Raw genomic sequence first — 26718 nt, 5'->3', positions numbered from 1 at the left:
ATAACTATAAAAAAAAAATCTCAAGTACAAATAGAAAGTAGAATCAACGCATTTTACCGTCGTTAAATAGCTGTACTATTAAATATGTTATTATTGTTTATTGTTGTTATTTTTATTTTTCCATATTATTATTTTTTATTGCATATTACTATCTTAATTATTTTTGTTATTATTTTAATAAATATTTTTGCTTTCTTTTTTTTTCACTATTAAAGTTGTTCAACGACTAATTACGCAAAATAATAATTTTTAATAATATTTTTTGTGTCAGTTCTGTCAGATATTGGTTCTGGCGACTGTAAGTACAGACGTAACTATTTTGTACGTGTAGTAGCAGAGATAAGTTAGTAAAAAAGCTGTAGTACGTTGTTATTTTTTAATTGTTTATCAGGTATATATCTAGCGATCCCATAACAGGTCGTTTTCCCAGCTTTTTATACCTAATGATATAAGCGGTGGTCGTAATTTTTGATTAAGACAAAATATAGTTACATTTAATGTAAGGCTAGAATTTTTATTTTATCGATGAATTTTCTAAGAGACATATTTTTTCATTCAGTGTATCTTTTTTTCTTGTATTTCATAAGTATCGACATTGGAGAAATAGAATTTCCAGCTACAGCTGGAAATTTCGTAGACGAAGTTTTCGACAGTTACATTTTACGTACGTAACGTTACGTTTACTTTACGTAAGGATATCAACGCTTCGTCTTCCAGTTCGTGGTCGCCGCTCGAGGACTGTTCTTCCCCAACGGTTATCTGTTCTTCGAGCGATGTGGCACATCCACATCCCCCCTTTTGTCGAATTAAATACTTTGATTAGCATGAAGTCACCACGGTACAGAAATTTAAATGTATGGATATAATATATAAATATTGAAGAAATCACAAATCTAAATACCGTTATTTGTGGATGAACAACATTTACGAGATTCTTCAAATTATCGGCAAACAATCAGGTAATCAAAACAGTTAGGTAAGTTGATATTTAATCGAAGAGAATATTCAACCTTCGCAGGGCCATTGTCCATTACATCCAGGAGTGAAGCTGTTTGGACCATCAGGAATGAGCCAGGAAGGCCACGAGGTCGCAGGGGCGACCTTAGGTCGTTTAAGTATACGTCTACTGTGTAGAGGATGATTCATGGACTCATTACTGTTACTATCCTCTTTACTGTGCTTTTTGTCTTTTTTATTTTTATCACTTTTCTTGCGCTCTTTACTGTCCTTTCCGCTGTAATCATGCTTTTTATGTCTTTTATTTTCCCCACTCTTATTTCGCTCTTTGCTTACACTATTCTCTTTACTTTTGCGTTCTTTACTCTCAGAATGTCTTGGTCTCTTTGTGTTTTTATCTTCATAACTATCACTTTTGGATTCGTTATTGCTATCATGCTTCTTTTCTTCTTCTTGTTTTTTATTTTGATTATGTTTTGTACTCTTATGGCTTTCATTGCTATTGTAATTTTCTTTGCTTTTATGGTGCTCTCTTTTTTTACGATGTTCTCTACTCTTGTTATGAGCTTTACTGTTGTCACGTTCTATGCTTTCAGAATTCTCAATGCTCTTCTCATGTTCTCGGTTTTTATAACGTACTTTACATCCCTTACATTTCTTGTCTTTATCGTCCGCCTCACTCTTATTTTGCTCCTTGCCGTTATTTTGGTCCTTGCATCCTTTGTTTTCCTCGCTATGATCGTCTTCTCCGCTGCTATTGTCATCGTTACATTCGCTGTACTTATCGGCCTTATGCTCCTTATTATCTTTTTCTATTTTGTTTGTTTTATCTTCTTCACTCTTGTTGTGTTTATTTGCATTGTTTTCATGGCGTTTATCTTCCTTACTTTCATTATGTTTTTCTTTTTTGCTCTCGTGGCCTTTATCTTCTGCACTCTCATGATGTTTTTCTTTGTTACTCTCATGTTTTATGTCTTCTTTGCTTTCACGATGTTTATCTTCCTTACTCTCTTTCTTACTCTCATGGATGTCTTTTTCTTCCTTCTCTCATGATGTTTTTCATTTTTACTCTCATGATGTCTTTTTTTTCACATCTTTTTACTCTCATGATGTTTTTCATTTTACTCTCATGGATTTGTCTTCTTTGCTCTGATGTCTTTTATCTTCTTTGCTCTCCCGATGTTCATCTTCCTTACTCTCTCGATGTTTTTCTTTTTTGCTCTTATGGCTTTGGTCTTTTTTGCTCTGATGTCTGTTATCTTCTTTGCCCTCATGATGATTACCTTCTTTTTTCTCATGTTGTTTATCTTTCTTACTCTCATGATGTTTTTCATTTTTACTCTCATGGATTTTGTCTTCTTTGCTTTCACGATGTTTATCTTCCTTACTCTCATGATGTTTTTCATTTTTACTCTCATGGATTTTGTCTTCTTTGCTCTGATGTCTTTTATCTTCTTTGCTCTCCCGATGTTCATCTTCCTTACTCTCTCGATGTTTTTCTATTTCGCTCTTATGGCTTTGGTCTTTTTTGCTCTGATGTCTGTTATCTTCTTTGCCCTCATGATGATTACCTTCTTTTTTCTCATGTTGTTTATCTTTCTTACTCTCATGTTCTTTTTTGCTCTCATGGCCTTTGTTTTCTTCATCTTCATGATGTTTATCTTTCTTACTCTCATTTTTAGCCTCATCGCTTTTGTCTTCTTTGCTCTGCTGTCTTTCACCTTTATTGCTCTCACGATGTTCATCTTCTTCACTCTCACGGTATTCATCTTCTCTACTCTTATGATGTTTTTCTTTATTGCTCTCATTTTTTTCTTTTTTGCTCTCACGATGTTTATCTTCTTTACTTTCACGGTGTTTCTCTTCTCTACCCTCATGATTTCTTTCTTTATTGCTCTCATGATTTTTGTCATTCTTGCTCTGATGTCTTTTATCTTCTTTGCTCTCACGATAATAATCTTCTTTAGTCTCATGGTGTTTATCTTCTCTATTTTCATGATGTTTTTCTTTTTTGCTCTTATCACCTCTGTCTTCTTTGCTCTCGCGATGATTATCTTCTTTATTTTTGTGGTTTTTATCGTGTTTATTAGGGTTGCATTTTTCTATACAGTGAGGCTGACCAATGTCGTCACATTTGCATTTGTTGCATCCGTTGTTGAAACTCGAGCCGGGTTTACATCGGCCTGGCTTATCTGTTGAAATAATACATTTTATACAAAATCGTCAAAGAAAAAAACAAATGATCCACTCGTCATCATAAAAAACAAGTAATTTCTGTAGACGTCATCATGAGATAAAGCAGAAGTTTGGATGAAAGATAGATTATACATATAAGGCTTCGTAATAATAGGAAAAAGACCTTCATCATCACTGTAAATAACTGAATTAGAAGACCCCCCTCTATTGTTTCCCACTTACCCTCTTGGGTTGGCTTGCAGTCAGGAATAGGTTTACACTTGGGCCGGCCATTTTTCCTGCATCTGCAATATTGGCAGTTTGATTTCCATTTTGTATGCGCTGCACATTGAGGGATGCGGTTCTGCTTGCATCCATCCGACTGCGTGGAATTGTCTGTTACATGAAAGCAAAAAATACATTTTTTTTTGTCAAAACTTATAATAATTTATTTTATTTATAAAGATGACATAGATCTCATTTTTGTTAGTAGCAATCTTAAAAATAATGTTAGTATTTAAAAACTAAGTTGGATTTTACTCTTAAAATAATTTCGTTTAAAACAGGACAACACACATGATCAGCTATCATCTTTAAGATGCTGTTTGGGCTGCTCCTTATTCTGCTCAGCAATGACGCTGCTTTTTTGCTCAATATTGCTGCAAACCCGTCCGTGCGTAGCTCAGCGAACATGGCTGATGCGCTGCACCATCTAGGCAGACCAATCAGCATCCTAAAGGCGATATTGTACTGAATCCTAATAGCATTGTATGACTTTTGGGTATATCGGACCCACAGGCTGCTGGCTTATAACGTGCCAAGCCTTTTTTTGAGCCGTATAGACTTTTGTCAAGGTTTTTGGGCACAATGCCTTCGGACCATTTTTAGATTTAATTTAGTTTTAAGCCACTAATTTCTCCTTTATTATTTAATTGTGGCGTTATCTGGGAAAAGGTACCTTGTTGTCGGTATTGAGTTATTGATATCCCCATAATCTACATACATTTAGCTATCAAACCATGTAAGAAACATGCATGTAGGTTTAATAGATATATTTTTTTTTAATGTTGAACCTCAAAAGCCAGAAAAGGTGATTATGAGAAAATTGAATTCAAACTTATACACCCAATAAAAGTATGTTGTTGTTGGAAGTTACATAGATAACATGCTATTTGAGGAGTAGATAGTACGGGCTTTCAGGTTTCAAGAACAATTTTGTAATTGGACAACTGTTTTCCTATAGTTTACCTTGCCAAAGTGCATAAAGTAAAAAAAAGAGGTTGATGGATTTTTTACTTAATTTTCTATTTATAGTATATTTCCATTGGATTTTATCGAAGGAAAAAATATTATGCGTAATTGGACACTAAATAAGAACACTCCGTTTTGAATTAACGTTGTTTATTATATAAAAAAATACTTTAACAAAAATAACTTTGTGGTTTACAACAGTCAAAATCGACAAACGTTTATATTTAGTACGCTAAAACATAGCCCAATGAGACCAAATTAACTCAACCAATCTTAAAAAACTAGTTTTTTCAGTCTCAAAATCCAAGGTAAAGTTTAGTAAATATATAATAATAGTAAAAAAAAATGTCTTTGTTGTCAATTATCACTTGCTGTTATTTAATATACAACTTTTCACAATATTTACCTTCATCTTTCGGACCATGACATTCCATGACTGTGCAATATGGAACACCGTTGCCGTTGCAATAGCAGTAGTTGCATTTTCCCAAAGCCCTGGAACTGAATGCACTGTATGGCTTGCAAATCATAGTATTATCTGAAACCAAAAGAATAGACGCTACAGTTTTCATTAACGCTAAGGCGATAATAGCTCTCAATGACCTTGTGCGTACGAGCGGACAAGACCTCACCCGCCACTCCGTCTGCGATGATTTCATTTATCTTTGTCCCGCGGGAACTACATATATTTTTTTCTGGGATAAGAACTATTCTAAGTCCTTACCAGAGTCTCAACTTATTAAGCGTGAACAGACAGAAAAGCGGACAGATGATGATAGTAATCAAAATCATATTATTATTATCTCTATTATTTCGACCAACATAATAATCATTATGATAGTGTTAGTAATACTAGTACATAAGACTTAACTCTAGTGTTAGTTAGTTTAGTATAAACTTACTTGGAGGTCCCATAGCAAAGCATTCAGGCATTTTTAGGCATTTTGCTTTCCCATTAACGCAGTGGCAAGAGTAACATTTTTGTATCCAATCGGTACTTTCTTCACATTCTCTATCCCCTTCAGGATTATCTTCTGAAAGAATACAAATTACGTTGCTTTAATAAATATTTTTACCATAGACCTCCAGTTGCTTCGGTTAGCAACGGCTACCACCGTGACCCCCGTCTTTAACATCCGTCCATCTCGTTGGTGGACGTCCTACTTGCCGATCCGCTGTCTCCATTCGAGTACTTTTCAACTCCAACAGCCATTTAATACAATACTGACCATAATGAAAATAGACACTTATGGTGTAGGTGCGGTATAAGGTTCTAGCTTCCATGAAATTGGTTGTTTTTGACTATTTTAGGGGTCCGGTAAATATTTTGTTTTCCAGGATTCCGTCACCCAAAAAGTTTGAGAACCACTGACCTAACAGTGGTTCTCAAACTGGAGTGCAATAAACTTAAAACGAATCGATAAATGCTGAAACAGACAATATAGCTTTATTCATTAATTCTTGTTCTCTGGCTATGTTGTCCTCGTTAGGGCACTGTATCGTTTTAATTTTGGGAACTTTTTGTTAAATTCCATTATTTTGACAATACTACCATAAACACCTAAACTACTTATGAACTAAAAACCACCACTGCATCGTACCCGGCTCAAAAGTTCCCATAACCCCAGCAGCATTGCCCCGCTGTAAATATGGCCAGGGTTACCTGCTGAACCAACTACGATCCGGGCGGTTTTATGAATTCTACGTCATATTTCTCACCTTTATCCTTTTTATAGATAAAAGGCAAGTAACGGTTACAATATTTAAAACTGTCTTCACAAAAAGCTTGTAGCCGGAATTCGTCCGTTTCTTTACTTTTCCTTTTGTCACTGTATTCCGAGGAATCTGAAAAAAATATAATTCCACAAAAAACTAAAACATTTAGATTTTAATCACGCTGGCCTTTGTCTGAATTAACTCAAAATAAAAAATGAAAGTAAAAGAAAGATTAAAGGAAAGAACCATGATTTCTTCTTAAGTAATAAATACCTAAATGTATAATCGTTCAGTAATAATTTGTTAAAATTAATATCATTATTGTAGACAATTTTCAGCTTTTGTTATCTTGTGCATTTTGCGCTACTTGTGGAAGGCCTATGTCCACCAGTGGACGTCTTATGATTGATAAACCTAATGATGAGGATGATGAATAATTGATTAGTCAAGTGAACTTACCTGAATCTGTAATCGCTAAACTTGATGTCATCTGAAATTCCAGGATTAATTTTGTACACAAATAATTAAACCTTAAAAGTATGTATGTATGTAAACTCTTTATTGTACAAAATAAGTTACAGACAGACATTGAGATAATATATGTATAGTAAAGGCCACCTTATCCCTAAAACTTGCAAATATTTTCGGTATAAATGGAATTTATAAACTGCCTCATACAGTAATAACGATTTTTAAAACCATCGTTTGCCTTTTTACCCAACTGCCGGAAGGAGGGTTTTATATTTCGAGTGTATGTAACTCACGAAGCGTGAATCTTACGCTTTTCTCATACTCCGAGTTGTCTAAAAAAATGTTCACTTAACGGTACTACTGAGTTTTATTGGTTTGGTCCCAATCACTTCAAGAGCCAATCCAGGGGGGGTAATGGTGATCGTATCTCCTCCCGCCCTTCCCTGTCCCTGGGCTAGTTCCAGGACAGCAGTACATATGTTTCTAAACTTATTGATTTTAATAAAATTAATATCTTTCTGGAACAAGGCAGGAGATTTCAATGTTTTATTTGCCAAAAAGTAACCAGAATTTGGCCATGTGAGCCCCCTCCCCCTGGCTATAAAGCTGGATTCGCCCTTGAGTCACGTTCACAGGTGATTCACCTGTAGATTAAGGGAGAATAAAATTGTTTCCCGTGTGATGAACTTACCAAAACTTCCAAGAGAGTAATAGGCACAGACCTCATGGTGCCTCAGACGCCCTTCAGAGCCAACATCTGCCAGTAATACGTAAAAGCAAAACAAATTTATATTTATAACAAACCTGATCATTATTTCCTCTGTTTTTAGGGTTCCGAATCTCAAAAGTAAAAACGGAACCCTTATAGGATCACTTTGTTGTCCGTCCGTCCGTGCATTCTTGGAAAAAGGGTCTTGCTCTTTTTGTCAGGAACGCGTGGAAGCATCAAACTTAATTTAATATCAAATATGATCAGTTACAGCAGCAGTGAAAAAAATCTAACTTGTAATAATGAATAAGATAGCTGGATCAAGGGCCAGATACAGAAGGTGGTACTTCTGGACACGGCACGCATCGTCCGGAGGTTCCTCACTCTGCGGCCCTGACCACCCGTAGCTTGGCCTCTGCAGGGCTACTACGAAACTCGAAGTTCGTGTCGTACGGTCCCTCTGACACTTGTACTATTTAATACGAGAGCGAGAGGGATGGTACGATACGAACTTCGAGTTACGAGTTTCGTAGTAGCCCTGCTGCCCCGCTATCGGCGGCATAGTTTGCCGTTAGGTTTTTACAATATTTTTTATTTTATTTGTCCTTTTTGTATTTTACAATACAATACAATACAAAGACTCTTTATTGTACACCAGAAATAGTAAGCGATACAGAAACCAGATACACAGAGAAAAAAATTACAAGGCAAGCAATAGGCGGCCTTATCGGTTAAGAGCAATCTCTTCCAGGCAACCTTTTTTACAGAAAGAAGGAAGGACTAGTTTACAACAGGTGGTGCATCAAAAATAGATCAGAAATTTTACTTTAAATAATTATTGTAAAAACCTAAACTGAGAATTTAAATAAATAAAGAGAATAATAATCTTAAAACTATTCTTAATCTCCACTTTGTACCTAAAATTAGGCGTACAAATTTAAATTTCCTATACTCGTAATATAATCTTTAACGCAATCAAAAGATACGGTCATTAAAAAAGGTGTTTCCATTTAAACTGTCGTAACCAAAAATCCTACAGGGTACACTTCCGGTTGTCATAGAAACTTGAAATTTGCAATGATTTTGAGAACTCTCTCAGCTCAACAAATAAAAAAATCTTTCTTTACCTTTCTTTATTTATCTTTTATAAATAAACAATGTTAACAAACTTATAGGCTACTCTTAATAAAAGGGACAAATAACACGCATTACACTGAACTAGGAAAATTTCTGTGTTGCAAGTGTAGATGTGAAGGAAAAAGAAAATCTGAAAATCTTTAATTTTTCTTGTCTGCTGTCATGTCAGTGATCTTCTAAAATTACCCCATACTGCATTTTGCTCAGGAGAAACGCTCTGCTAGCACCGGATATTTTTATAGATGTTACCTAGAATTTTTAAGGAAACCTCGCTGCGCGAGCCCTTCTCGCACTTAGCCATTTTTGTCATAAAAACATATCTCAATTAGTTTTAACTGTACTCAACCAGCATCCTATTAAATATTCGGTATTTTTTATGATTATTCATATCATGTAACTGCGACCTGTTGTTATTGTGTATTGGTAAATTGAATGCGTAATAGCTATAAATGAAATTGCAGTTTTTATTAATCAACATTTAACTGTCGTTGGTGTTGCACGTGCATATTTTACCCGACTTCAAAGGAGAACGTTCCTTTTTAGGGTTCCGGGGCATTACACAAAATTCTTAGAACGTCTGTCCTTTCCTTCCGTCCACAGCTTATACATTATTGTAGATGTAAGTGCTAGAAAGTGTGGTACCTACTTGTTGCTTTTGATGATCATGATTATGATGTCTAGCTAGATAATATTGATCCGCTACTCAATAACAGAGCATGGCATACGTACCTAAATGGAAATTAAAATTAAAGTAATAGATGTTTTTTAAGGAGACTTTATTTTTAAAACGATGCAGATACAGAAGGCCTTAAAAATAATAATAAAAACCGCCAATTAGTTGACCAAAAGTAATTTTGTCCTTCCACGCCTCCAAGATTAGATTCTTACACTGCATCCTGCAAGAAAAATGGATAAGCTATAAAGGTGCCTTGTTAGCCGTGTGCCCAAGCACGAATCTAGTCTCGAAATCAGGGGGTTTGGGCTATTCCAGGACTTATACTGCATAACTTAATACTTAGACTTAGTATTTACTGCATGTAATGAGAGCTTGGGTTGCTTACTTTATTTCCCTCCTTAATATTGTATTCATCCATTCCTCTCGGCTCGAGCACCACCACGTGATTCAATAGTTGCATCTCCATCAAAATAACCATTATTTTGATGTCTTCGGTAATGAGGCCTGGGGCCTTCTAGACGTGCCTCATTTTCTTCTCTATGATGATCTTCATCAAGCTTGCAGACAACTGACACCTGTAAGAAAAAAAAACCGAGATTCGTAACTTCATTCGGTACCATTTGCTACATCCGTATACGTTATTTGTTAAACGCGTAAATGTATGATGAAATTGATGAAGCGAAGTAGAATATTTTTCACAAGTGTTTATGTAAGAAAACAAAATGTGTTTTATACGTACTTCGTTTAGAACAGATACAAAATTGGAATTAATTTTCAAAATAAGTACATTGATATTTAAAGCGTATTAAAACTGATAATTGTGGTGTGGACGGGGATGTTTGGCAGCCAACTTAAATAAGTACTATCAAGGAGGGTCGAAAAATGTTAGGGCGGAAACGCTTGGAGTCAAAATCTAGACTCCTTCTCAGACGAGGCAAGCAAGCGAGGTCTCTCCGAGGTAGACGAGCAGATATGCAGAAGATAAGCATGAACCTGGCAGCAAACTTGGAAATAATTCCGATCTTTAATATTAACTTACCACAAAAAGGAGGAGTAATGCGAACTTCATCGTGCAGGCTATAGTGATTTATTCTACTGATTCTTGGGCCATTTATAGTATCGATCGACTTTTAGAGCCTGAAATTCGATTTACTTTATATTAAAAAGTCATGACGGCAAGTTTTAATTTAATGCCTTTTGGAATTTCACGTACCGTACGTACATATAAAGTAGGTATAATAGACTCTATACATATACTCGTAATAAAGCTGTAAAAAGTTGATGATATAGAAAATATTTGGGAAAAACTGTTGGAAATAACGCAATAGTCTTTGTCTTTTGTCTGTGCGTTTGTTTGCGCTAATCTCAGAAACGGCTTAACCTAGGAGCATGTGGTTTTCACTGATGTGTTGCTGTTTTCTTGGATTAACATTTAATGTTTATTATTTTGTAGAAAGTTATGTTCCTGACACAATGTATGGAATTTTCATGACACTTTTGAGCTGTCGGTCGCTCTTTGTTGTTAGGTAGTGATGCATATATTTTCTTGTACAATTAGTTCGACTTTCTTCATTTGTATATACAGCTACAGCCCAAGTCTCTAAGCCAATGCCTCCGTCAAGCGTCTAGTACAAATTACATTATTAGTTTTGTTCAAAAACCTTAACTGACATGCTCGCTTTTTATTGTCAAACTAGCTTTGGTCATTTACAAACTTTGCAATTTTCCGGGATAACACTATCCTACGTCTTTTCCAGGTTCTCTAGACATGCCTGCCATAAACAAAATTCAGATTGTTACAATTTAAATAATTTGAAAACTCAGCATGTGCTCATGCCTAAAACAAAATTATATTTGAAATATCACACTGCTTTTAGGCAGGGTCACGTGTGCCGACGACACGACGAACGGTGGAGCAAGCGCGTTCTGGAGTGGAGACCCCGGCTAGGGAAAAGAAATGTGGGCAGACCGCCTGCTCGATGGTCCGATGACATAGTGGAGACAGCAGGACCGGTCTGGAAGAGAGAGACGGACAGTCGATCCGGGTGGAGAAAGGCTGGAGAGGCGTATGCCTAACGGTGGGCGAAAACGCGCTGAAGAAGAAGAAGAAGATTAGGCAGGGTGCCCATAAGGCTGGCTGTTTTGCCTCGTTGTATGGCAATGCCAATACGTTGACCGAGGAAAGAGCCAGCCCTATGGTCACCAGTGGAACGGGCAAGCTTGTATGTATATTTTTAAACATTACAAATTATAACTATGCCTTACAATCTGTATATTGCAATCAGTAAATCGATGTGTGTATTCATCTGTAAACATGGCTAATGAAAACTTATTCAAGCCAAAAATGTCGTTAGTTTCGATTAGTTCTATGAAGGGTCAATTAATTTTAATGTAAACTCAAAACATACATACTTTTTCGTGTTATTTTAATTTCATGGCGATAAGCGCATGCGATATTTATTATTTTTATACATTTGTATATATATACCTCGAAAAACCAACGAAATCATCAGTTGAGTTCAAGCAACAACAACTATTTGACAATGAAGTTCCAATATTTACTCGCCCTCGTGGTAAGTTAAAAAACGAAAATTTTGGCCACAAATAGTATGCCACCGCAATATATTTTCGGCTCTCTTAAACAATATACCGTTAATTAAGGGAATAACGTTCAAAATATCAGAGGTGCCTACCAGATATTTTCAATAAGAGTTAATGAGGAGCGAGTTCTATTCCTTAGTATACTTTGTTCTACGGCGAAAAAACGGACATTAACGTTTAGTGCTTACCACGTGATCACCAACCTTTTTTGGTAAGATTCAAAAATTATTAATGTGCATCAATGGGAAAATATAATTTCAATTTTATTTATTATAAATAACAGCAAGGTTTTATATAAAATAAACATTTATTATAAAATCAACTTTAATGACATCGAGATTCCAGTTTTTCGTACTTACGATCGTCAAACTGATACTTAGTTCTTAGAAATTCAAAAACTGAGCAACCTAGCAGGTTTTTAGTTTTATTTTATCTTTTCAAGACAGTGCCTATTCACTTCAACACATCGTTAAATCCGATAAACCTACTGAGAAACGTACTTTGCCCACTTTCCCTTAGGGGTCTCTTCAACAGCTTTTTGAAACGCAGCCACTGCTTCCTCGGCGTCCATAAAACGTTTTCCTCGAAGTTTAGTTACAGTTACTTTCTATACATTAAATTATTATAAATAAATTAATTATACCTTCGAATGAAGCTACTCATATAATATTAATCGAACTTCGCTTCTAGAAGTTCGTTTGATCAGATCATATATTATTTGTTAGTTCTAGTAGCAATGTTCTAGGTCCTGTAGGTCATATAATCATCATCGAAGCTTTACTAACGTCATCATCATCATCATCCCAGCCTATATACGTCCCACTGCTGGGCACAGGCCTCCTCTCAGAACAAGAGGGCTTGGGCCATAGTTCCCACGCGGGCCCAGTGCGGATTGGGAACTTCACACACACCATTGAATTGCTTCGCAGATTTGTGCAGGTTTCCTCACGATGTTTTCCTATACAGCAAAGCTCGTGGTAAATTTCAAATGTAATTCCGCACATGAATTTCGAAAAACTCAGAGGTGCGAGCCGGGGTTTGAACCCACGACCCTACTTTTACTAATGTGTTAGTGTTATATTGCAGGCCTTCATCGCCAGCATGGGTTATGCTAAAGGACACGATGATGTTCATCACCAGCGTGATGGGCCAAGGGGTGTAAGTAGCTAATTTTGAAGACTTAATGATAATTAATTAATTAATAATGTTTCGCCATCGAGAAAACTCGGAAATACGGACTTCGTTCTCTCACTATGGTACTAACTACCATTAGCGTTAGCGGGACGGCAAGATACGAAGTTCGAATTTTGCACTTCGTAGTCATTTGTCTGACGCCTGGACAGTCCCGATTAGGTCCCGATACCATTCACAGTCTCTTTCTACCCTCATTCTACACCGTGTGACAGAAAGAAGTGGTGAAAACGTTTGAAGTAAACGTAAGTATGTGATGTATTTACGGAATCTGGAAGGTGGCATCTCTTTCTAGCTGTTATTTTTACTTATTCCATTGTTAAAAAAAATTAACATTATAAGACTGGTTTTCTAAAGTTCAAAGTATTTTTGTGATTAATAAATTTATTTTTGTTTGCTTGCGTTGTATCTAATTATTACATTTTAAGGGGGGGGGGGAGGGGGTAAATTCAGTTTTCCCAGAAGTTCGTATGGGTAACAATATTAAAAAGGTTAGGAACCACACAACTATACGTCTACACGTACCTACCACATCGTATCTCTACAGTCCGTTTCTGCCCTCGTCCTGCCAGTTTGACGGAAAAAAGTGGTGACAGAGATTGTGATTCTGATAATGCAATGCTCTCAAGTGTCAATCAATTAACGTATTGAATGATAGTTATAAATGTCTGTGTACAGTCACCAGCTCCAATATCTGACACAACAAGCGTGCATAAATATCTGATACGACTCTATTTCTAGGGCCGGAAGGACGTGTCAGATATTTTTGCACACCGCTGTGGCAGATATTAATGCTGGTGACTGTACTTCTTTGTACTGTCAGCAGCACATCTGACACAACAAAGTGTGCATAAATATCCGATGCAATGCAATATCTAGGGCCGGTAGGACGTATGAGATATTTTTGCACCTCCGCTGTGGCAGATATTATAATGCAGCTGACTGTATTATTAACATGTATTATTAGGTAATATCAAAGTTCACTATCACATTGACCAAAAATATTGCTAAATAAATTTTACCGAAACAATTAATATTAAAATAACAATAACAGCATAATTTCCGTTTTATACCATTTCCTGCAACATCATTGCAACATAATTACAGTACGCGTCACGAAATATACGGAAAATTTACAAGCACAAGTTATACTTCTCTGTTTACTCCATGATATAGTTTAATTTATATAACCTATCCTTTTTTACAGGGTGATCACGGCCGTTAATTAGGCACCGTGGGAGTATTATAACATGATATGATGCACTGAAACCGACTTCATTTTATCAATAAATTTCATTCTTGCCATTATTTTCGTTTTTTATTTTATAAATCTTGTAAAAAAAACTGGCCAAGTGTGAGTCGGGGATCCATAGTGTTGTTGTAGTGGCTCACATAGTTATTGGATGTAATGTTTTTTATAATGTATTATTTGTTATAACTCTTTTTTTTCTAAATCCATTAACTGTTCAGAATTGTTATAAGTATGACATACCTAACCTAACGTACACTTTTCTATAGGAAGACCTATTCAAAATTTCACAAAAATTTAAGCCAGCATGAAAAAAAATATCACTAACATAAATTCTGACAAACGTTACATTATGACTTGCGAAAATTATGCGACTTGATACGCGCCGGTGAGTCGGTCCTACACAAGGGTTTCGTATATTGAAGTTGGCTGTTTTGTTTAGCTTTAAGTCTAGAACGATGTTAGCCTTTTTGGCAGACTGCTTACTTCTTTTTAAAGCTGTATCTTTATCGCACAAACTATTTATTAGCCTAAATCGCGTTTTATCTAATTGTCTTATACCTACAACATAAATAATAGTTAAAAGAAAACAAGGGCCACTTGATTTTCACCGGTAAAATTAAATTAAAATACATGTGCTTTTTTATCTAAATACGTTTGAATTCAATGAAAAATATTTGTATTATGTTATGTTGTATTAATAAAACCATTTTTGGGCATGGAATATTATAAAGAAGAATTTATTAGTATTTTTGCTTTACCAATAAAACAATACAATACAATACAATGACCGTGGCCCTTTGACGGAGTTGTTGCTTTGTATACAGCTTGTATTTTTGATACTACCCCAAACTGTAATCAGACGAAGATTTAAAGTGCATCAAAACAAAATTGTTAATTTGAAATTAACTACTTACCAGAGCGTAGTTAATTTTTGAAATATTTTTGAGCAGCAATGTAATGCGTACAATTCAATTCAATTCAATTCTTGAAAGTATAGCTAGACGAGAGCTTAGACGACCGGATGGCCTAGTGGTTAGAGAACCTGACTACGAAGCTTGAGGTCCCGGGTTCGATTCCCGTGTCGGGGCAGATATTTGTATGAAAAATACGAATGTTTGTTCTCGGGTCTTGGGTGTTTAATATGTATTTAAGTATGTATCTATCTATATAATTATATTTATCCGTTGCTTAGTACCAATAACACAAGCTTTGCTTAGCTTCCTTTGGGACTAGGTCAATTGGTGTGAATTGTCCCGTGATATATATATATATATATATAGCTCCATCGATACTATTTAGAAGCGTACAATAATTTGATACGAGAGAGAAACGTGTCACAGAACGTGCTGTCACGTCAAAAGTGCGACGTTTTGAATAAAAACAAAGCATTACGTAGTGATACATTGCGTGCTAATTAATTTTGTAAGGAAAATAATTGTTTTTTTTAACTAAAACATAATAAAACGTGATTATTAGGGCCTTCACTAACTACCCTTAAAGTTTGAGGTGGTACCAAAAATACACGCTGTATATGTCTATAGTACTGCGTGCACTGAGGGCCTACTCCGAAGATCGAAAATCGCAGTTATCGTACCTACTATCCCTCTCGCTCTCGTATTAGATAGTGTAAGTGTCAGAGGGACCGAACGACACGAACTTCGATTTTCGAATTTCAAAGTGGCCCTGCTGGATAGGAATTTCTACGCTATAGAAATCTGCCTATACATAGCAACAAATCCGTTTGGTCCGTACGTTGCGTATGCTCCGATTCCGATGCAGTGGACGCGCAGCTTTATTCTTTCACAGGTTGACCAGAAGCAGGTGTGGTCTTCACTTTTGTTGTCAGCATCCCTAAAACTCCTACCAAACGTTTTCGCCCGTTCTTTATTATCCGGACAGCTGAGGAGTGGAATGCCCTGCAATCTGATCGCTACAATCTGGCCGTCTTCAAATCTAGTCTGAATAGGCTTATTGGGCAAGCGTCCTCCATCTGTGTCCACATCTTAGCTTACCATTAGGCGTGATTTTGGTCAAGCGCGTTTTTTAGGGTTCCGGCGTAGCCAAAGTGGTAAAAACGGAACCCTTTATAGTTTCGCCATGTCTGTCTGTCCGCGACGAACGACGAACTCTGATAGTGGCGTGTGGTGCCATCTTTCAACCTTCTTAAGGTAACCGACTTACCATTTATTATACAACGTATTTTTATTTCCCTAAACTGCGGTAAACGACTCAGGTAACACCGAAAATCGTTAAAAAACATTTTTTTCAAGTTGGCCGCAAACAGAATTTCGAATTACGTAGGTATATAAAAAACCGGGCAAGTGCGAGTCGGACTCGTGCACCGAGGGTTCCATATACCTACATTTTTTTATATTTGAGTTGATTGAATGAAAGGTAAATTGCGGTTTACAATTTAAGGTGTATTAAAAAAAAATACTTACTAAATCTCGTTCAAACCAATTTAGAAGTTACAGCCCTGTAAACACATTTTACCACTTTGGAAGTGTCTCTCGCGCAAACTATTCAGTTTAGAAAAAATCATATTAGAAAATCATTAATCATTATTAGAAAATTATCATTTTTGAAGACCTATCCATAGATACCCCACACGTAAGGGTTTGATGAAAAAAAATTTTGAGTTTCAGTGAGTATGGGGAACCAAAATTTATTGTTTTTTTTTTCTATTTTTTGTGAAAATCTTAATGCAGTTCACGGAATACATCTACTTACCTAGTTTGAACAGTATAGTTCTTATAATTTCGGAAAAAATGTACGGACGGACAGACAGACATGACTAATCCATAAGTGTTCCGTTTTTTGCCATTTGGCTACGAAACCCTAAAAAGCAAAAACCTACGTTTTATAAGCAGCCAGCGTCAAAAATATGAAGAGAGAGACCTTATAAAGTATCTTGGATTTTTTAAGTTCTTTCTCGGGTAAGCTTCCTGCGGAGAGAGATAAGCGTCGTTCTCTTATATAAATTATTTATTAATTTCTCTCGTGGCGCCTTTAACAAGACCGCTTTGTTCTCGAACCGTCTATCTATCTCGGACCCGAGCAGTCGTCTGTATTTATAAGAACCGGATTAAGTTTAATACTGGAGTTGACCAGGCCCGGAAATATGAAGGGTGTCTGAGAAGGACAATGGAAATAGTGGAAAAATAAAATCGTTCCGATTACTTACATAACGCGTTTAAAAATTAATCTAAAATAGGTACTTCAGGTTATTAATGTGATTTTGTTTATATTTTTGTAGCAGTTCTCCCTCCCCCATATGTCCAGGGCCTGATTTAGGTACTCATAGACTAATAAGGCTAGAGCCTAGAGCACAAAGGACCAAAGAGCGGCAGGCGCGGCGTTGAGCCAAGACTTAATCTAATACCTTTAAACAAGCAGTTCTTGTATATATATATGTGGGATCCTTAGAAGGAAAACAAACTTTTCGAAATAAAGTAAGAAAAAAATTATTAAAAATTAAACTACTGAATACCTATTTAATAGCAAAGAACAGAAAACACAACTAGCACGTAGGCTCACCCGATCAAAACTCAAATCTTAAATCCCTTTCACTCACTCGCTCGTCTCATTCACTCCACAATAAGTCTTCATTCATTCGGTCGCTCGTTTACATCAAATCATTCTAACATGAATCCACCCTCATTCCCACATATATATATATATATATATATAATATTTCAGGGATCTCAGAAACGGCTCCAGCGATTTTAATGAAATTTGGTATGTAGGGGTTTTCGGGGATGATAAATCGATCTAGCTTGGTCTTATCTATGGGAAAACGCTTATTGACAAGTTCAAGCAAAGCTCGGTCGCCCAGGTAAGTACACGTGGGTTAAAATAAAATTCCTGCGTGCACTCTCACACTAACCGAATTGAAAATAGTTGCTGGGGGGCGCATTTTCATAGTTAGCCTAACGAGGTTAGAATTCTAAATCAGGCACTATATGCGTCATTTTTCCTCAATGCTGGGGGTCGTGGCTTTAGTGATTGACGTTTTTTCAGACTATCTTACGCTCTAGCCCAGTCTATATTCGGCATCCTAGGTATGTAGATGGCAACGCAAACCGAGGTATTTGAGGTAGAGCAGACCAGAGACCCTATTGTCTGACGCGCTGACGTTCACAATTGCATTCACCATCTCTTTCTATCATCGTCTTATACCGCGTGATAGAGAGAAGTGGTGAAAACGGTCTGGTCTGGCCACAGAGCTTTTGTACCTGTGCCTCCTCCCTCCTTACCCGTTATAAGCAGCTTTTCTAAAGCCCGGTTTCAACCTGCAAAAAATCGTGCAAGTTGCATTACATTGCGAGGCCGTAAAGCCAACGAGTTTACAGTAAATGAGCGCCGTAGTCTAGGTAATGTAAGTTATGTAATCACTCACTTTCTGACGATAAATTATTTTTTTATTTTATTTGAATGCAACCAGCACGATTTTTTTGCAGGTCTAAAGTTGGCTTAAGTGTCACTTCTATTTCTGGCAATGAGGCCAAAGAACTAGGAACTCCTATGTAGGCATGTACTGAGTCTCATCGGTAGATTAAGCTCGGCTAGAAAAAATCCTTGGTACAGTGTTCTGCCCTGCCAGACAGACGGACATGGTGAAACTACAACAGTTCTATTTTTGCTATTTTGCCCACGGAATCTCAAAAATAACAATTAGTTCCGTCAATGGTATATACTGTATCATTCCAATTATTTGCGTGAAATTGGGTGTTACAGTTCTGTGCTTAGTTTTATTGCTTTCTAGACTAATGTTGTATGTAGGTATGGCAGAAATCGATGATATAAAACGGTCGAAACACCGCATCAGGTTTTAGAATTTAAGTGAATTCACACATGATGAAATTCCAACTACTTGTTATCTTCACGGTCGCTGTGGTAAGAAATCATTTTAGTTCGCTTTTCTCACCTTACCTAAACAAAGTGACTCTACACAACAGAGCTCAAAATTCGAACTTTGTATCTTTCCGTCTCGCTGACGCTAATATTATCTGATGCGGGAGTGAGAGGGACGGTACGATACAAAGTTCGATTTTCGAACGTCATAGTAGCCCCCCCAGACTTCATGCGGCGCGGTGTTGTATTGCGTTTAAAAATCGATTCCTTATATCAAGTGTTTCGTTTTTTTTTACAGGCCTGTGTGACATGTTTGAGACCTCGTTTGATACGGGATGGCCATGACTTATGGCGGTTCCAGACTATCATACCACCTGAAACCGATAGAAGGAATAGTATGTACCTACCTGTTAAATCTAGATAGTCATGTGGGTTAAACGTACGCAGTGCGTATGTGAACTCAATTCATACATTTTAGTTCGAAATGTACCTATGTGATTGCGTACAGTACACGTACAGTCAAGTCTTTAACGGTAAGAATTCTCCCGCTCTGACTTTCACTCTAAGGTCACAGCTCATTAGACCCACCCGGCACCAGACCAGTACCGCCTCGTCGTTCGGCGTCCACTACGGCGTTGTTGACCACATTTTATGCGAAATAAAATAATTTGAATTTGAAGTGCAAAAATAAGTATCTATTCGTACCACTTAAAAAGATGTTACTTACTACGGCCTTGTTGCGTGGGAACAAGCCTGTGGTACTTATTTTTGAAACTTTTATTAAGTTCATACTTGACTGTACCTACACCCACTGTGTCCGATTACCCCACATGGCTCGAATATTCAGATTATTCAGTGATCGGCCATCCATTGGCTCCCGGTAGCACAAAATGATGATTATCCCTGCGTTACCAGCTTTACTGCACATAATGTGCGGCAACACATGCTGAGTGGAGATCCTTTTTGGTATCCTGTGGTGCCACCAAGTAACATAGTTTTAGTGCTAATTTTAGTCTTAGTTTTAGGTGGTACTTATGGAGCCAAAATAAAACTTTATTTCTTTCTTTCTTTCTTCTTAAAGTATTTTTTTTTTCAGATTGCTTTGGTTTTGGGTGCTAAAGTCTACATGGCGGTAAATAACAACGGTTGTCCTTGAAGGTTAAACTGGCCACACTGACATCATGTACTTCTTTATTTTTTTATTTTACGTTATATAACGATGTGTAACCGCTAATAAAATGAGTAATGAAATCCTTCATCTTAGTAATCGAGAACTATTTTACAGATATGAAATGAATAACATTATCTTTTCAATTAACTATATAAAAGGTAGGTATAATATAAGGGCCATGTTTCCCGAAATATACTATTTTTCTATTATCATCATCATCATGTCAGTCGAAAGACGTTCGCTGCTGGACATAGGGCTCCCCCAAGGCTCTCCACTCAGACCGGTCTTGTGCTTTCCGCATCCACCGCGATGCCGCAATCTTAACCGGGTCGTCGCTCCATCTTGTTGGAGGTCTACCGACAGCTCGTCTCCCGGTCCGCGGACGCCATTCGAGAACCTTCTCTATTATGCTTATTTTTTAAAGCCAAAAAAACTTAAAAGTAGTTTCTATCAACACCATCTCTATAGATGGTGTTCTTCCAATGCCCCCCGTGTTTATTGAAGACACTAAATCCTTGCTTTTTTTAGGTACTTTATATGAGATGCTTTATAGGAGATAAGAGGCGTTCAGTCGGGAAAAATCCACTATAAACGACTGGGAAAGAAAGGCTCAGGCAGTGCCGGACTCTGGAGCTTACTACGGGGAGGAGACGGTTAGAGGGGTTTCTTATCTACACATAGTCTTGCTTTAGCCATATGCTGGATATCCGTGAGAAGAGCATACATTCTACCGTTAGGGTCTGCGAAGTGCTTGGAGGGATGGAGGTGTTTCCCCGTACGGGCATTTTAAATTAACTGGTACTTGGAGCTTGTCCATCATCATTCTACATGGTACTTTAGAAGGTGAATTTACCGTTATTTGCAAGGCTGGAGACACACCAGTAAATATATAGTCCTAATGTTTCTATAGGCTGTGGTGAAAACTTAACATCAGGTGAACGCTTGCTGGTTTTAGTATGAAATACGCCTACAGGTAGCGTGAACATTTTCATTAAACAATTCGTTCTACATTTTATTCTAGGCGCTTCATCTCGTACCTAGTTGGTGTATCTTAACTAATATTGAAGAATACGATTTAGGGGCTATTTCACCATCCATTGATTAGTCTTAACTGCCGGTTAAATGTGATGCCGTCTCTATTTGTTTTGTTCGAATAGACGGAGATGGCATCACATTTAACCGTAAGTTAACACTAATCAATGGATGTGAAACAGCCCCTTAGAGTATAGGTATTTGGTTGTTTGTTATTCACGGTTGAGGTACTCAACGGATAAGGGTTTTCACAGAGGCGAAATATCGCTAGATGGCGTTAGTATCGTGAGGTACATTTGACGTTTGACGTTTACTCGTGATTGGTTAAATAACGAAATGAGCCAATCACAAGCAAAAGGACCTCACGATACTAACGCCATCTAGCGATATTTCACCTCTGTAAAAAACCTCATTGTACGAAATTTTGTAAGAAAATAGTTTGAGAAGGGTAGGTATAAAATAATAGTTTTAATCCCGGAAAAATATACCTACCTTTCCCGCGGGTAGGCGATAAACGAATTCTTCGCTAATGAATTCGCAAACAACAGCCAAAGTATTTTATATTATTATAATATACCTATTTTATATAATAATTATAAGTATAAAAAATTAGTTATAAAATAAGTACATATTTAATACGGCTACCTACATAAAAATTCCGTATTTCCCGTGTTCTATTTTCATGCATGTTTGAATAAATATTGTGGCACTCGTAACATGTTTATGATTCCTATTAGACGGATAAAAATCTTCAAAGCAAACAACTTTCGACATTTCAAGTTACTTATTTACATTGAAAACTTTCTTGTAGTTCAGTATTTTTACGGATACGTCTTCCTTTGCCGCTATTTTTGGTTTGGATTTTGGAGCTGCTGGTTTCTTGATTTCAGAGGCTTGTATGTCCACGTCCGCGTTCATTGACCTGTGTATGTTCCCTCTTCCCAGCTTGCCAAGCAACGTTTGGGGTTTGGACTCTGTAAAAAAAATCGTACCCATTCCTTATTTTTTAAATAAAGTATTTAGTACCTTTTTACTTTGCTCCTCAATCAACAATATTCAGCCAATGAATGGCCTTGAATGATGGAATGAAATAAATACTGATTTTGTCCAAATACGGCTAACAAAACTACGTGAAAACATTTTTGTTTTTATTTTGTCTATTTCTATTTAGTTAAAATAAAATAAAATGAAAGTTTTCATTTAATGGTCTCATTTTATTTACCATGTTTTGTGATTTGATCCATATTTTATTTTATTTATTTATTCAAAATTAAGACGACAAATGGTCCAAAGTTTGTGAACACGAAAATACTAACTATGTTAGTGTACAGTAAAAAAGTATGACCTTTCTTATAGATGATAGATAAAAAAACATGGGACACTATTGACACCAATTCACCTAGTGCCAAACTAAGCAAAGCAAATGGATAATAGGCAACGGATAAACATACTTATATAGATAAATACATACTTACTTAAATATATATATATAATAAATATATAATAAATATCACGGGACTATTCACACCAATTGATCTAGTCCCAAAGTAAGCTTAGCAAAGCTTGTGTTATGGGTACTAAGCATCGGATAAATATAATTATATAGATAGATACGTACTTCAATACATATTACGAGTAAATACCCAAGACCCGAGAAAAAACATACGTACTTTTCATAGGAATATCTGCCCCGACACGGGAATCAAACCCGGGACCTCAAGCTTCGTAGTCAGGTTCTCTAGCCATCCGACGGGAGGCGATCGCCCGTCATAGACACGGTAGATTGATATCTTAAGATTAAGCCTACAAATTTTTATGTATAAAAGTATGGTGTGATTTTATTATTTTTTTATTTTTGTCGTCGTTTCTCAATCTTAGAACAGTCTTCCCGGATCGTTGCTGTGTAAAGTTTATTTAAAGTAAGTAAGTAAGAGAAAATAAAAATTCCCAATAAAGAAAAATTATCAACGGACATGACTGTATGGATGACATTTCCTTTGCCTTTAAAATTGCTGCTAAAAATAGCACTATTGTTGTTTTTTTTTTAATAAATATGGCTCTGATCATTGGAGGTCAATGCCATAGTAGGTTTTACCAAGGTTTTACCGTTGTAGGTACGGTAAATAAATCTTGAACTAGAAATATGAGAGATAATGGTGGATAAACGATGACAGCGAATCAAAATAGCACTAAAATATTCGTGGAAAAGGAATGTATGTCATTATTGATTTCCTCTCTGCCACTTAAGGTGCAACTTTAAACTGGCATTTTAGTATGACAAAGTTTAAAAAGTGACCTCTCACGGCTGGTACACGGCTTTTTGGTTTATTACGTTATGGAACATAAAAGTTTTGTTTACCATGTTGGAAATAGTCGAAAAACGCTTGAATATTCCTGCTACTGAGAGGTTTAAGTGGTTTGCCGTTTGCTGCATTTTTCCTAAGCACTTTGTATGACGCAGTTGTTTCTGATGAATCTGTAACAGAGGTGCAATTCTTCTGATAACGGACGAACACAAAAATTACATATTGCATTTAAGAAATGTTTCCGAACTAAAAAGTAATTGAAGGTTGCATCAGTAATTCTCTTCTATCATTGTATATTGATGAATTATGTTTGATTTAATATGTTAATCTAGAATTCAATACTAATCCATAAAAAATAAGATTTATGTATTATTTACTAGTATTATTACTAACTATCGATCTTGGTCTGCAATAAAGCATTCTTGATTTGTTTTTTATTAATTTAAATAAAATTAATTCGAACACTCGACCTAAAAGAAACATACAATGAAAAAGATATACCAGACTCCTCAGATGCCTCCAAAGGTGACAGAAGCTAAAAATGAATAAAAACGATAAATGAAAAAAACTGTAATTAAATATAGCTCAATTCGATTTCAAACAACAACAAACAGTTTCTGGTATATTAAATATAGGGCCTGAACCGCTTTGGTGTATTTAGAGGTGCAAAATTCAAACTTCATGTCTAACCGTCCCGCTGGAGTTTATATTATGTAAAACGAGAATGAGAGGGGCGGTTCGCTACGAACTTCGATTTTCGTAGTAACCTTTCTGGTCGATTAATTTAAATAATACGATCGATGAAGCGATTATAACAAGGTGTTAAGTTGTTAATAAAATAACAGAAACCTCAGACAATCCAAAAATATTTTTTCCTTTTTAATTGATTGGATTTATTTTTGAATGCCTTCATTATTTCACAAAATATATCGTGTTTTGCTAAGTGAGTTGATTTCTAACTCTACACTCATAAGTTCATAATTGAATTTGTCATTACACGATATAGGATTATATCCCGTGAAAATGTAAAGTTCCCGCGGGACATGAATTACTGTTATGATCTATTTTAATATTCTTAATTGTCGATTAGAGACACATTGTAGCTTTCTATTAATGAAATAATTTTGATAATCTGCCTCAAAATTGAAACTTATTTTTATTCTGCGGTAAGTTTTGCATTTTTTTTTAAAGTAAGTAGGTAGCCTAATGTCAATCAGGGATAGTGTATCTTTCTATTGATAAAATAATTATTTAAATCAGCTCAATAGTTTCAGAGATGACCCCCAACAAACAAAGAAACAAACAAAGTTGAGATATTTTCCTATTCTTTCTATTTCTCTAATCTTTGCCCTAGTGCACCTCTGCATTACTTTAGGTCCATCTATGCCAAATTTCACACCGTAGCATGCTGAACGGTTGTGTTGCTCTGAAGATGAGCTCTGGTTGAGTTCGAAACGCGCCAGTGTAAAGTGGTGGTGGTGATAGATGGATTTGTGTGATTTGTGTGTTCTTACAGTGTAGAGGTGGAGGAACTGCATGAACACACATTGCATGGACACAAAAGTAGCTATCATAAAGGTCGCGGGTGGGCAAAATTATTGTGTCAGCTTGTTGAACGTACATGTAAAATTTCGTATATATGCTATCAGCCCTTGAGGAGTTCCGTCATCAGCAGACGACCCTGGCTGCAGCATCAGGCGGTGTATATCATATAAACGCATTGTCATTGAAATTTAACAATCATGTAAAGTCTTTTGCGTGTGCCATCAACTTTTGAGGAGTTCCCTTCTACGGAGACGATCCTCGCCAGGATGAGCAGGATGTTACTGCTAAATAATTGTTACCAGATTTACATCAGTTTGCCAAATCTCCAGTCCCCAGTTTTATTGGTTTAACTTATGCGTTTTCTGATTCAGTTGGTAAGTATATAAAATCCTCTTTATTCGTTTTATCCCGTGGGATATTCGGAATATCTTTGAAACAGTTTTTACCTACCTGCATGCCAAATTTGAAGTTTCTAATATTTATAATTACGGAGTTTGGGCCACTTTGAAGCGAAAATATAAATCCCATTTTATTCCCTATCCCGTAGGAATTTTGATAAATCCTGAAAATTGTTTTTAGCTGTTAGTATTACCTACTTGCTCGCCAAATTCGAAGTCTCTAATAATTATAGTTACGGTAAAAGGGTCAATAATTAAAAGTGAAAATACAAATCCCATTTATTCACTATCTCGTGGGAATTTCGAGAAATCCTGAAAACCATTTTTAGCTGTTAGTATTACCTACTTGCATGCCAAATTTGAAGTTTCTAATAATTATAGTTACTGAAATAGGGCCATTTCGAAGTGAAAATATAAATCCCATTTATTCCCTATCCCGTGGGAATTTCGAAAAATCCTTTCTTAGTGCGCGTCTACACCTAATTTCAAGTTTCTAAACCCAGCGGTTTGGGCTGTGCGTTGATCTATAAGTCAGTCAGTCAGTCAGTTAGTCAGTCAGTTTCTTCTTTTATATATATAGATATATAAGATACATATGATTATTGTGCTGTGGTAGAGATACGGGTTCAAAATCCGGTTTCTAAAGATCTTACTTTTCGTTGAGCGTTTTTAATTTCTTACTCGTACAACATATAAAACTTACCACAATCACTAGGACGGCAGCAATCGTAGATTTCATGCTGATATCAACAAATAACTAAATACCTTTCTACCTCACACATTTTCTTTAATAAGGTTCCTTATTAGCAATTGTAATTGACATGGAAGTTAATTTACCGTTTTGGCGTTTGATTAATTTCAATTGCTTGTTACTAAGGTTTTGCAATACTAATATTTATTAATTAAGACAATAATTGATTGTCCTTAAGTTGTTTGTACTCATGGGCGGTGGTAATCAATCATTTCCCATTAGACGATCAGCTAATATATAAGAGGAATATAAAAAAAAGTCATTATCTTTTCTACGAACTGCGTCTGGCAGCGGGATGGAAATATATTAAGTGGCCGACAATAGACGTTGTGACTGTTGACATAAGTAATTTTGTTGCGTACGTGAGCTCAACTCTCTTGCTGATAAGTACGTATAGACTAAATAAACCATAAACGAACCAATGAGATATCTCCGACCTCACCTGCACCTACCATTAGGTGAGATAAAGCTCAACCGCTGGTCGGTTACTAACAAAACAATCTAACTATATGTACCTACTTTGGA

At 36.2% G+C, this 26718-nt stretch overlaps 3 protein-coding genes and 2 long non-coding RNA genes across 7 annotated transcripts; 2 read left to right on the top strand and 3 right to left on the bottom strand.

Annotated features, from left to right (window-relative positions):
- Positions 1 to 972: 972 nt before the first annotated feature.
- Positions 973 to 2077, bottom strand: LOC141435899 (uncharacterized). Its single transcript, XM_074098737.1, has 2 exons — positions 2060 to 2077; positions 973 to 1998 (listed from the first exon to the last, which is right to left on the bottom strand). Exons 1-2 carry the CDS (start codon positions 2075 to 2077, stop codon positions 1006 to 1008), a joined length of 1011 nt encoding a protein of 336 aa, XP_073954838.1. The 3' UTR covers positions 973 to 1005.
- LOC141435898 (uncharacterized) lies at positions 2074 to 7338 on the bottom strand. Its single transcript, XM_074098736.1, has 7 exons — positions 7262 to 7338; positions 6559 to 6589; positions 6103 to 6228; positions 5286 to 5417; positions 4790 to 4921; positions 3376 to 3528; positions 2074 to 3149 (listed from the first exon to the last, which is right to left on the bottom strand). Exons 1-7 carry the CDS (start codon positions 7295 to 7297, stop codon positions 2074 to 2076), a joined length of 1686 nt encoding a protein of 561 aa, XP_073954837.1. The 5' UTR covers positions 7298 to 7338.
- Positions 7339 to 11556: 4218 nt separating this feature from the next.
- Positions 11557 to 14192, top strand: LOC141435624 (uncharacterized). The gene is made up of 3 exons (XR_012452197.1): positions 11557 to 11665; positions 12780 to 12851; positions 14092 to 14192. It is a non-coding gene; the product is annotated as an uncharacterized lncRNA (long non-coding RNA).
- A 4731-nt stretch (positions 14193 to 18923) lies between these two features.
- Positions 18924 to 20356, top strand: LOC141435625 (uncharacterized). The gene is made up of 3 exons (XR_012452198.1): positions 18924 to 19032; positions 19289 to 19385; positions 20087 to 20356. It is a non-coding gene; the product is annotated as an uncharacterized lncRNA (long non-coding RNA).
- Positions 20357 to 21958: 1602 nt separating this feature from the next.
- Positions 21959 to 26710, bottom strand: LOC141435620 (uncharacterized). 3 transcript variants are annotated; one of them, XM_074098365.1, is made up of 4 exons: positions 26646 to 26710; positions 24001 to 24034; positions 23553 to 23669; positions 21959 to 22167 (listed from the first exon to the last, which is right to left on the bottom strand). In XM_074098365.1, the coding sequence occupies exons 1-4, from the start codon at positions 26646 to 26648 to the stop codon at positions 21974 to 21976; spliced, it is 348 nt and encodes a 115-aa protein (XP_073954466.1). In that variant the 5' UTR covers positions 26649 to 26710; the 3' UTR covers positions 21959 to 21973. The 3 variants fall into 3 exon arrangements, with proteins under 3 accessions (XP_073954466.1, XP_073954465.1, XP_073954464.1); XM_074098364.1 differs by having other exon boundaries at positions 26613 to 26679; XM_074098363.1 differs by lacking the exon at positions 26646 to 26710 and adding an exon at positions 26146 to 26253.
- Between the last annotated feature and the right edge of the window lie 8 nt (positions 26711 to 26718).

The sequence above is a fragment of the Choristoneura fumiferana genome, chromosome 15, assembly GCF_025370935.1.
Source record: "Choristoneura fumiferana chromosome 15, NRCan_CFum_1, whole genome shotgun sequence".
NCBI lineage: Eukaryota > Metazoa > Arthropoda > Insecta > Lepidoptera > Tortricidae > Choristoneura > Choristoneura fumiferana.
This window is presented reverse-complemented; position numbering and strand designations above follow the sequence as displayed.

What these genes read in the sequence shown, in the direction of transcription:
- LOC141435620 (XM_074098364.1), bottom strand. Translation starts at nt 26,648, where the DNA reads ATGGTAGGTGCAGGTGAGGTCGGAGATATCTCATTG. An exon ending in AGGTCGGAGATATCTCATTG is followed by an intron (nt 24,035 to 26,612) that starts GTTCGTTTATGG and finishes ATTCATTTTTAG; the next exon opens with CTTCTGTCACCTTTGGAGGC. An exon ending in TTTCGACTATTTCCAACATG is followed by an intron (nt 22,168 to 23,552) that starts GTAAACAAAACT and finishes TTTTTTTTACAG; the next exon opens with AGTCCAAACCCCAAACGTTG.
- LOC141435898 (XM_074098736.1), bottom strand. Translation starts at nt 7,297, where the DNA reads ATGAGGTCTGTGCCTATTACTCTCTTGGAAGTTTTG. An exon ending in TTACTCTCTTGGAAGTTTTG is followed by an intron (nt 6,590 to 7,261) that starts GTAAGTTCATCA and finishes CTGGAATTTCAG; the next exon opens with ATGACATCAAGTTTAGCGAT. An exon ending in TCATGGTCCGAAAGATGAAG is followed by an intron (nt 3,529 to 4,789) that starts GTAAATATTGTG and finishes TTCATGTAACAG; the next exon opens with ACAATTCCACGCAGTCGGAT.